The 11,358-nt window shown below is 42.7% G+C and overlaps 1 protein-coding gene across 18 annotated transcripts in view; it reads right to left on the reverse strand.

Annotated features, from left to right (window-relative positions):
- Positions 1-11,358, reverse strand: part of LOC135093662 (protein hu-li tai shao-like) — a 77,557-nt gene that overhangs the window by 25,307 nt on the left and 40,892 nt on the right. For all 18 annotated transcript variants that reach the window (XM_063993152.1, XM_063993151.1, XM_063993149.1 and 15 more), the window contains exons 2-11: positions 10,109-10,274; positions 7,783-7,954; positions 6,524-6,675; positions 5,853-6,083; positions 5,394-5,537; positions 4,759-4,857; positions 3,395-3,505; positions 3,177-3,269; positions 2,410-2,543; positions 1,980-2,106 (exon numbers count right to left, since the gene is read on the reverse strand). In XM_063993152.1, the coding sequence (XP_063849222.1) occupies positions 1,980-2,106; positions 2,410-2,543; positions 3,177-3,269; positions 3,395-3,505; positions 4,759-4,857; positions 5,394-5,537; positions 5,853-6,083; positions 6,524-6,675; positions 7,783-7,954; positions 10,109-10,264 (1,419 nt within the window). In that variant the 5' untranslated portion in view covers positions 10,265-10,274. The remainder of the gene's footprint in view (positions 1-1,979; positions 2,107-2,409; positions 2,544-3,176; positions 3,270-3,394; positions 3,506-4,758; positions 4,858-5,393; positions 5,538-5,852; positions 6,084-6,523; positions 6,676-7,782; positions 7,955-10,108; positions 10,275-11,358) is intronic.

Raw genomic sequence — 11,358 nt, forward strand, 5'->3', positions numbered from 1 at the left:
CAAAGAGAAAGAGAGAAAACAGAGGAGGGATTAGAGAAAAGGAAGGTTGAAAAAGGAAAGGAAAAGTGAAAGAGAGAAGGATGGAAGAAAGGAAGGAAGGAAGGAAGGAAAGAGAAAAGGGAAGAGGCAAGGAGGTATGGGAAACCTTTTACCTCAATGAAAGTGAAGGTAATGGTTAATCAGATCTGTGGTCATTTTTATAATCTGACACTTACAAGGTACTGGAGAGTAAATAGATGGGGATATTTTACCATAGTAAGACTGATAAGCCGAGATGTAAATGGAGCGATAGTGAGTCTGAGATTCAGTGATTTCTTTTGCATTGACTGATAGAGTTTTGTTCATAAGCCACCTGTCATTCTCACCTGTCTTAACCTTGGAGATTATGAGTCATTGGATCAAACAGTCACACACACACACACACACACACACACACACACACACATTCTCCTTCTCTTACACACACATACAAAACCAAAGGGAACAGTTGCACACATCCAGTGCTATTAGCAACAGAAACACATTGCAGAGGAAAATATTATGTGTCCTCCGGATAAGAGTTACACCTCTGTATGTTAAAGAGGTGTCTGCATCAGGAAACATTTATGATTGGGCAGTGCTGAGTCAAGATGATGTGGCAGAAATATGAGGCAAGCTTTGTGCTAATGAAGAGGACGAAGAATAGAGGCCAGGGACTGAGGGTGTGGTAGCTTCTGGACCCCTGTGTCTTGAAATAATAGCAAGATACTACAGCAAGAAGGTTGGATGTGGGTAATTTAACACATATCTTGGAAGGAACAGACCTGGTTGTGTGTGGAAGAGGTAATGAAACTGAGGCTAAGGAAGGAGTTATGTCTTTTTGTAGTTGAAATGCTGAAACACTCTACAGTACTCGTTTCAGCTAAAGTTTCCATACTGCCTCTCTCATTAACTTATCTTTATCCACTTTGGTGTCTTGTGAACTGCCTAGAGTACTAAATTCACTAAACAAAGTTCTCTACCTCCTTCAGCATGAGTTTCTGTACCACATTCCTCACTCATTAGTCTATCTTGATCCACTTGGCATCTTGTGGGGTGCCTGTCTGAACCCATTCTCATCTCCCACAAGAATCACACAAGACTGGCTGGTGCAAGAGGTACAATCAAGCTCAGATATTGAGTAAAATACCACACTCCCTTCCTTAGTGTTTAGAAATTTCCCTCTGTCTTAAGTCTGCTAGGAATCCATGAACTGTCTGGCTTTATAAGGAAATTGCCAGCGTGTGGTAACTGAGAGCAAAAGACTAAGGGTGCAGTTTGAGAAAGAGGTACTGTGTGTGATATATGAGTGAGAGAAAGATTACAAGTATGGTTTGTGAAAGAGATGCAATGTGCATTAGGAACAAGAAAGCGAAGTACAGTTAATGAGAACTAAATAAGAATGTAGTGTCAGATGAGGACGTAAGGCTGAGAGAAGACACAAAACACAGAGGAAATTGGTGAAGGTTACATGATTTCTGGCTGTAATTGTACAAGTCCTCTGGTCCTCTGAGTGCAGAAGCAATACTGATCTGAACACTGCAAGACTCCATGACAACGACCCCTAAATATAATGGCAAGAGAGTGTGATGCAGGATACTTTGGTCATTGGTGCAGTCGTTAATCACTCAAACTACAATACTTGGTACTCAAGACTACCATGAAGATATTTGACACTTCGGCCATCGGTCAGTGAAACCCAGGCTATATATCAGCCATTTCCACCACAACACTGCTCCAGACATGACCACATATCAACAAAGCAGTCCTCTAATAAGCAAGATAAGAGAAGAATCCACCAGCAGTAGACGACCCAAACACCAGAGAACGGAGGAATAAGAAGCTACAAAACATACGGAACATCATCTCTCTCTATCTCTCAGTCCCGGTCCGAGACGCGTCAAGATGGCTGGCACTTTATTGCTTTACTTGATCAGGTTCTCGCTGGTAATAATCTCTACCTTGGTGATCTTCTTGGGGTCTGGCGTCCCGGTCTCCAGCACCTCAACCTTCTGGTACACGTTGGGGGAGTTCAGCCACCGACTCTTGTCCTGAACCTTGCGGCCATCCAGGATTCGCTTCAGGGGGCTGAGGAGAGACAGGGAGACAAGTTAGGTTAGGTGTGGTGATAGGTAGGAATCCAATACAGATTTTGTGTGGAAAAGTGTGGAAACAAGTAGGTATGGTGTGTGATGTTAAGAGCTTATAAGTTTACTATGATCACTTTACAATCATAACCTTGAATAAACAAAAAAACTAAGAAAAAATCAGAGCAAGAAAGTGAAAATACAAGACAATAATGATAAAAAAAAAATTATATGCAACTCAGAAACAAAGAAAGTGACGACAACACAAGACAATAACCACAAACAGATAGCGACTGACACACACCTCCTGGTAATATCGTCCTCGTCGAAGAGGTGTGTGTAGTTGGAGGCAGTGGGCGGCAGGGCAACATCACTCTGGAAACGTGATGTGTCCTGCTTCACGAGGGGCTTCCTGTAGATGTAGCCCGTCCTCAGGCCCTGTGTGGGAAGAATGCTGGCTTAGGGGGGACTATGCTGGATGGAGGAGAAACACATGTGGGTTAGAGAGAGAGAGAGAGAGAGAGAGAGAGAGAGAGAGAGAGAGAGAGAGAGAGAGAGAGAGAGAGAGAGAGAGAGAGAGAGAGAGAGAGAGAGAGAGAGAGAGAGAGAGAGAGAGAGAGAGAGAGAGTAATGTGTGGCTCAGTGGGGACTGTTATATGAAGGGAGGAAACTCATGTGGCTTAGAGGGGAACTGGTTTATGACGGAGGACATACTTAGTTGTCTTGAGGGGACCACGAAAGATGAGATTTATTTGCTATGGTGTATGAAGGATTTGTTTAGCTGTCTGATGTGACCATTTGTTTAACTATCTATTTATTGTGTTTAATGTGAAAGATGACTAGACAGCACATAACCTGATTACTAAGTATATTCTATTCATCCACCACTCTGAGAACCAGTTTCTTCTTACATCTTTTTAAATCTAGTGTTATCAAGCTTGAACCCATAATTTCTCAGCCTATCAGGATAACTAACCCAAGGCAGACTCATAAAACCCCATTGAAAAAACTAGTGATCCTCTTTTGTCTCATATACAAACAGGGGTGGGTAAAGAAGACAGGCAGACTTACACAGTTGTCCATTGACCTCATCAGAGCCTCAAACTCCAACTCTCCAACCTTCCACTTGCGCTCCTTTGGTCCCTGGCCTGTTGGTCCTCCCTCCTGGCAGTCAGGAAAGGAAACACACATTAGGCCAGACACCATCACAAACCTTTCATTTCAGTGATCACAAGAGAACCAACACTGTTTATACATCTTCACAAATAGCCAATACCAGGATCACACACCTGCTTGCTGTCGACGCCGCCAGCACCACGCCGGGCCACCTCGAAGGCAGCATGGCGAGCCTCATCTGTCACCGTGATCAGGTTGTCCAGTCCAAGTGGGGCCATGCGCATCTATGAGGAGGAACAGAGATGTGAGAGAGTGGTCAGGAGGAGGAGGAAGAGGCCAGGATGAAGGAAAAGAAGTGAGGTTATCAGAAAAAAATATGGAATGATAGATAGAGATGAGGCAGATGATGTGGGTAGGGTATGAAAAAGATGGGACACGGGAAGGAGCATGGTAGACTGAGGGAGACTATCATGAAAACTAAAGGCCAAGGAAGGCTGGGTGTGAGGAAGGCATGAGATGAAGGAGGCAGGAGGTGAAAGGAGGTGGGAACTGAGAGAAAGGAACAAGAGGTGAGGAAGGCTAGAGGTGAAAGATGAAAACAGAGAGAGAGAGAGAGAGAGAGAGAGAGAGAGAGAGAGAGAGAGAGAGAGAGAGAGAGAGAGAGAGAGAGAGAGAGAGAGAGAGAGAGAGAGAGAGAGAGAGAGAGAGAGAGAGAGAGAGAGAGAGAGAGAGAGAGAAGAGCAAGACAAATGACGTAAGACAGAAAGATAGAAATAAAGAGGAACAACAAGAGCAAGAGGAAGAAAACAAGACACGAGAGAAAAGAAAGTTACAAATTGAGACAAACGGAGATGAAAGAAGCCTGTTATAAGACCCTGCATCCATTACCAGTCGTGCATACCTTGACGGACAGGTCTGAGCAGGTGTGAGGTGAGAGTGGGTGCAGGAGGGTGTGAGGGAGTATGAGTGGGTGTGGGGGTGTGCTCGGAGTGTGAGGGGATACTTGGGGAGGTAAGGGGGTACAGGAGGGTGCTTGTGTGTTGGGGGGGATAGTGACTCATCAGGGTGAGAAGTCAAGGCACTGCTGCTGAAGCGGAAAAACTTGTCATGCTTTCCTATCTTTTGTTCCTCCTTGCTTGTGTGTGAGGAGGATTTGTAGAGGAAAGGTGAAGGGAAGTGTGTGCTTTGTGGTGTTAGTAGTAGTAGTAGTAGTAGTAGTAGTAGTAGTAGTAGTAGTAGTAGTAGTAGTAGTAGTAGTAGTAGTAGTAGTAGTAAGAGGAGGAATGATGATAATGATATAATGAAAATAGATGTTAATGAAGATAGATATTGTGATAATGTAGTAGTAATAGTAGTAAGAAGAAGAATAATGATGGTGATGTTAGTAGTGATGACAGCAGAAATATTATGTTTGTTTTAGAAGTAGTAGTAGTAGTAGTAGTAGTAGTAGTAGTAGTAGTAGTAGTAGTAGTAGTAGTAGTAGTAGTAGTAGTAGTAGTAGTGGTGGTGGCAGTGACAGTGGTGGTGTTGGCAGTACCTGAGTCTCGCAGGCCAGGACGGTGTGGAAGGTGTTGTACCAGGCCTCCTCGATGGTCTCACCACAGCACACAACACCGTGGTTACGCAGCAGCATCACCTGGAAGAGAACACATTAATTACTTCACATAACTTACACTTTTTAATATCATAATTCCCTCTACTAACAATTAAGAGAAAACATTAATTACTTGACATAACTTGCACTTTTTAGCATCATAATTTCCTCTGCTGAGAATTATGACACATATACATTAATAAAGAAGAAAAAACATTAATTACTTTACATAACACACACTTTTTTTAGCATCACAAATCCCTCTACTAACAATTTATAAACTCAACATAAAATAACTAAGTAGAAAACCACCAATTACTCTCCATGCTGACTTGAAATGTTTAGGTGTACATGAACTTTACTCCCAGAGTATAACAAACATCCCTGCCATTCCCTAACCCAGCACACAACACCCCTGCCGTTCACTAACCCAACACCCAACATTCCAGTCATTCCTTAACCCAATACCCAACACCCCTGCCAATCCCTAACCCAGCCAGCCAGTGAGGTTCCTTTCCGAGATCCACCAGTAAACAGCTCTGCCATTCCCTAACCCAGCCAGCCAGAGAGGAGCCTACCTTGTTGATGGGCCCAAGGTTGCGTGCCAGCTTGTCCCTCTCCTCCTGGTTGACAAAGATGCCCTGGTACTCGTGGTAGGAGACGTCCCCAATGAGCAGAGACTCCTGGGACAGTGACATCAGCCCCTGCTTTAAGGCTGACACCTGTGGGAAGAGGCATGGTGAGTGGAGGTACTGGTGATGTGGCTCAGATGAGGTAAAGAGAAGGTTGAGGTGATGAAAGGAGTGCCGATGACTAAGGAGGTTGAAATGATGATGTGATGAAGGGAAGTTTAGATGATAGAGGAAGAGGAAGTAGATATGAAGGGATGGTGGTATGGATGGTGAGAGGTGATGAAAACACCCTAAAAGACCCATCCTTGAGAACCAACCCCTAAAAAACACTGGAGAACATCTTGAAAAACACACTAGAGGACCCAACCCAAACACCACCAGACACCCAGACAAACAGACACTCACCGCCACAACCGCTGGATGATGGAGGTGGATGATGCACTTGATGTCAGGCCGGGCAGCATGGATGGCAGAGTGGAGCATGAAGCCAGCCACACTGACACCAAAGTTAGTAGAGCCACTCTCGACGATGTTCCCCTGCATGTCCACCTTGACGAGGGAGGAGGCCGTCACCTCGTGGTACAGCATGCCGAATGGGTTGAGCAGGAAGTGTTCTGTGTCCTGGCTGATGCGAGCCTGTGCCGGAGGAGACAGAGGAGCTTAGTAAGAGTATGTAAGAAATGCACATCAGAGAAAACAAGGTATTGGCTGGTAAATTAATACTATAAATACACTAACAGAAGAGGGAAAAAGTGAGATTTAAGTATTACAAGGAAGGGCATGGACTAAACAGCAACAAGGAGAAGAAAAAAGAAACAAGAAGTATAAAAAAAAAAAAAAAGAGACAAGAGGAGTTGAGAAAAAAACACTAAAGAAAAGAAGGAGAAAAGAAGACAAGTTAAAAAAAGAAAGAAAAAGAAAGATGTGAAAGAAAAGGAGAAAAAGACGTAAAAAAAAAAAAAAAAAAAAAAAAAAAAAAAAAGAGAGAGACAACAAACACCACCACATCAACACTAAACAGACCAAAACAGACTCACTCAACAACAGAACAACACCCCAGGAAGACCCCAGCATACCGTGACGTGGTTGTAGATGCTCTGAGTCCAGCCGTGCATGTCGATGAGGCGGTAGACAGAGGCAAGCTTGCAACGGAGGAGCTTCTCACCCTTGGCAAAGCTGAGGCTCTCCATGCCGCGGATATCGTTGATTGGGATGACACTGCTCATGCCTGCCGGGAGGGAAGGAGGTGGTGAAGGTGGTGATGGTGGAAAAACAAGAGATGATGTGAAGGAAAGCATTTTATTTTTACTGTTCTGGTAAGTGGTGTGATATTTCAAGACAAAGAGGAAGACAAGATAAAGGAGAGAGATTAGGAGATGAAACAATAAAAGAAAGAGATTAGATGATAAGGAGTAGAAGAACAAAGTGAACTGTTACTGATAGGAAGAGTGGTGAGAGAAATTAGGATGAAGAGGTGGAAAAGAAAAGAGGTAGAATTGCATAAATATGTGTGCTTATTGACTTTTATTGGACTGATAAGAGATGGTGTGAAAAAGACAAAAAGGAAGAAATGGAAAAGAGAGAAGAGAAGGAGTTATGGAAGACAATATATGTTTGTTGACTATTACTAGACTGATAGACTGAAAGATGTATTAAAAAATGTATTGTTAGTGCTTTCTCTTACAATTCATACACTGTTTAGCCCTTCCTACATGAAAAAAATTATAAATAAAATAATAAAATAAAATAAAATAAATAAATAAATAATAAAATAAAAGAAACAAAGAGAAAGGTCTATAATCCATACTTTCTCTTACAAGTCATTCATTACTTAACCCTTCTTACATGAAAAAGCAAATAAATACCGAAATAAATAAACAAAGGAGATAGAGAGGTTTATATAATGAGTACTTTCCCTTACAAGCCTTCCAGTACCTAGCCCTGGGTGTTATGCGAGTGAATGGGGGAAAACAAGGTGGAAAACATTCACACTTATTACATTACATTACACAAGGCAGGATTCACAGTCACTGGATGGGATAATGCTGCTGCCACCACCACCACCACCACCACCACCACCACCACCACACAGGTCTACGTTAATGACGCATCACCACACCACACCACAGTTCCACAATAATGATTCACCACTACACCACACAGCACTGAATCACCACCACCACCACCATTCCTATTCATGGATCACCACACACAATACAACTAACACCACCCCTACACCATCCATCATCCCAGACATCACCTATCACCCTTAATGTCACCCAAACACCAACCCAGTCACTCCTACCAGCATCACCCCATCACCACTGTCACCCACTTCTGAAGGTGTTGACACGAGAGCAGGGGATGCCCATCATTTCGGAGATGTTCTGGATCGCCTGGTAACCTGAGTAGCCCTCCGTCAGCTGGCTCTCCACAATCTTCTCCAGCTCCTCCCGGAAGATTGTTGAATTCATGATAGCTTCCACACGTTTCCTGCGCTCCATCTCCTGTGTGGGTGGAAGAGTGGAAGAGTGAGTGAGGTAGGAATGCATAGTGGGTGAGGTAGAAATGCAGGGTTGGTAGAATATAAGGAAAGGGAATGAGGAAAAGAGAAGACAAGGAAGAAATAGTTGGTAGTAAGGATGTGAGAGAAAGGAAAAGAAGGGAATATGGAAAAAGAGGAGATAAGGAATGAATGGATAGAAATAAGAGTATGAGGAAAGGATGGGAATAAGAAAAGGGATGAGAGGATGGAAGGAAGGAAGAATGCAAGGACATGAAACAAAGGAGGTGGTAAAATCGAGCTGATGAAAAGGAGAAATAAAGGAAAGAGGGAAGGAAGCAAGCATTGAAAGACTAAAGGAAGGAGGGGGAGAAGAAAGGAAAAGAAGTAAGTTAAACAGGGAATAGTGAAAGGAGAGACAGAAAAGGAGGGAAGAACAGAACTGAAGGAAGGAAGGAAGGAAGGAAGGAAGGAAGGAAGGAAGGAAGGAAGGAAGGAAGGAAGGAAGGAAGGAAGGAAGGAAGGAAGGAAGGAAGAAAGAATGAATGGAAGGAAAAGAAAAGGAAGATATGAAAGAAATAAAAAAGAAAAGAAACAAAACAATACATACAGGTGTTCCCCTAAAAAAAAAAATAATAAATAAATAAATAGAAAAAATAAAAATCATAAATCTAACAACTTTTTAAGGGAGTAATAACACATTTGTAAAAAAAAAAAAAAAAAAAAAAGAAAAAAAAAAACATGCAGGGAAATAAAATTATCAACCATTTTTGGTGTGCCCAAATTTGGTGCTGCAACAAAAAGAGATAATGAGTGTTTTGTCCCTAAAGAAATTGCATGACGTTTACTCCATGGCCAAAAGAGGTAGAGGAGGAGGAGGAGGAGGAGGAGGAGGAGGAGGAGGAGGAGGAGGAGGAGGAGGAGGAGGAGGAGGAGATGATTTTGATAATGATGGAAAAAGAAATAAAGGTGAAAAAGAAGAGGAAGAAGAGAGAGAGAGAGAGAGAGAGAGAGAGAGAGAGAGAGAGAGAGAGGAGAGAGAGAGATGAGAGAGAGAGAGAGAGGAGAGAGAGAGAGAGAGAGAGAGAGAGAGAGAGAGAGAGAGAGAGAGAGAGAGAGAATCACCCACCTTAAACCTAACTGTACAAAAATCACAACAGACACACACATAAACACTTCCTCCAGAAAAAAAATAAAAAAAATAAATAAAATAAATAGAATAAAAAAAAAATAAATAAAAAAAAATAAAATAAAATAAAATAAAACAAACAAGAATGAAAACACACCAATTTACAATCTTCACCTGCCACTCATAACAACTACCTGGCCATCACCTGGCTTACCTAACCACAGCTGAACACACCTAAACACACACAGACACACCTCAAGTTTGCTCCTGGCGTAAACAAAAGCCGCTGCCCTACACTTTGTAATCCCTGTACTGTGAAAGAAGAGAGGCAGGGATGGTGTGATATTCTGAGTCTTCCTAGCGTTGGTGGGGTCAATGTTTGGGGTGTTTGTGAAGTGCTGTGCTTGGTTAGGTTAGGTTATGTGAGAGTTTAGTTAAGTTACTGGGGGTATATTTAAGAGAGAAAGGCTGGCATGGTTGTATACGAGAGAGGCAGGGATGGTGTGGTGTTCTGAGTCTTCCTAGTGTTGGTGGGATTAGTGTTTGGGGTGTCTGTGAAGTGGTGTGCTTGGTTAGGTTACGTTATGTGAGGGTTTAAAAGATGAAGGGATGGTGTGGTGTTCTGAGTCTTCCTAGTGTTGGTGGGGTCAATGTTGGGGTGTTTGTGAAGTGGTGTGCTTGGTTTGGTTGGTATGTTACTACTGCTGCTGCTGCTGCTGTTACTACTACTAATGTGTTGCTAAAACTATCAATACATTTAAGACTGCCAAACTAAACAACATATCAAGTGATATAAATATACTATGTACTGCTATAAGTCCTACTTCTGCTGCAACTACTACTACAGAATAATAACAATAACTACAACTATTATTACTACTACTACCACTATACTGCTACTTGTCCTCCTCTTCCAACTACCACTATGACAACCACCAACAAACCAAAACAAAACCACCACCACCACCACCATCACCACCACCACCACCATCACCACCACCACTGCCATCACCACCACCTCCTCCTCACCTTCATGTCTTGGTCGATATCTGGAGGCCTCATCTTCTCCCTCTCCAGCTCCTCCTCTGTCATGAGCCGCACCTCCTCCTCCTGTGTGGCGGTGCCGTTCAGCCCATTGGCCGGGGCGGGGGCGGGGGCGGCCTGCTCCTGCTGTACCTCACTCATCCTGTAGCTGCTGCAGGAGAGAGAGAGAGAAAGAGAGAGAGGTTAGAGGTGCTGAAAAATGGGAGTGATTTTAAACTAACCATTAATTTTGTAGCTTCTGTGAGAGAGAGAGAGAGAGAGAGAGAGAGAGAGAGAGAGAGAGAGAGAGAGAGAGAGAGAGAGAGAGAGAGAGAGAGAGAGAGAGAGAGAGAGAGAGAGAGAGAGAGAGAGAGAGAGAGAGAGAGTGGGGGATGACTGATTAACCTAAACTAACCTAACCTCATTCATTCTTGCAGTTACAGTGAGAGAGAGAAAAGAGAGACAGAGAATAAGTAAGATAAGTGAGTGAGGGAGTGAGTGAGTGAGGGAGTGAGTGAGTGAGAGTTAGTGAATGAAGAGTGAGTAAGAGAAGTGATCTGTGGGTATGTGGGTGTGGGAGAAAATATACTTCAATGTCTGTGGGTGGGTGAGTGAGTGAGTTTGTCAAAGAGTTAATGGAAAAAAAAGTTAAATTAAAGGATTCTAATGACTGAGATGATAAAATGCAGACATGACTGAACAAATGAGGAAGTGAAGGAAAAAAAAGTGAAAAAAAAAACATGAAACTAAAACAAATGAAAAGAAAAAGAAAACAAAAAAATACATATAAAAAAACAAGGAAATACAGAACCAGAGAAACATAAGACTGATAATACAAATAGAGGAAGTAGAGGAATGCCTGATAAATGAAGGGATATATACAAATTAAAGAACATGGAATTAGAAGGATCACAAATTAACCTTGCAGTTTATTTTCATTGGATAAATATTTAGACTTGGGTATGTTAGGGAAGACTTAAATTAAAGGAGGAGGAGGAGGAGGAGGAGGAGGAGGAGGAGGAGGAGGAGGAGGAGGAGGAGGAGGAGGAAGTGTTTTGCTGTAGAGATAAAACATCCATTAAATATTGTAACCTGAATCTTGTAGAGAGAGAGAGAGAGAGAGAGAGAGAGAGAGAGAGAGAGAGAGAGAGAGAGAGAGAGAGAGAGAGAGAGAGAGAGATCACTACAGCATAACAACCACATGAGATCACTGATAAGCGCTCTCTCTCTCTCTCTCTCTCTCTCTCTCTCTCTCT

This window comes from Scylla paramamosain, chromosome 43 (genome assembly GCF_035594125.1).
Source record: "Scylla paramamosain isolate STU-SP2022 chromosome 43, ASM3559412v1, whole genome shotgun sequence".
NCBI classification, from domain to species: Eukaryota; Metazoa; Arthropoda; class Malacostraca; order Decapoda; family Portunidae; genus Scylla; species Scylla paramamosain.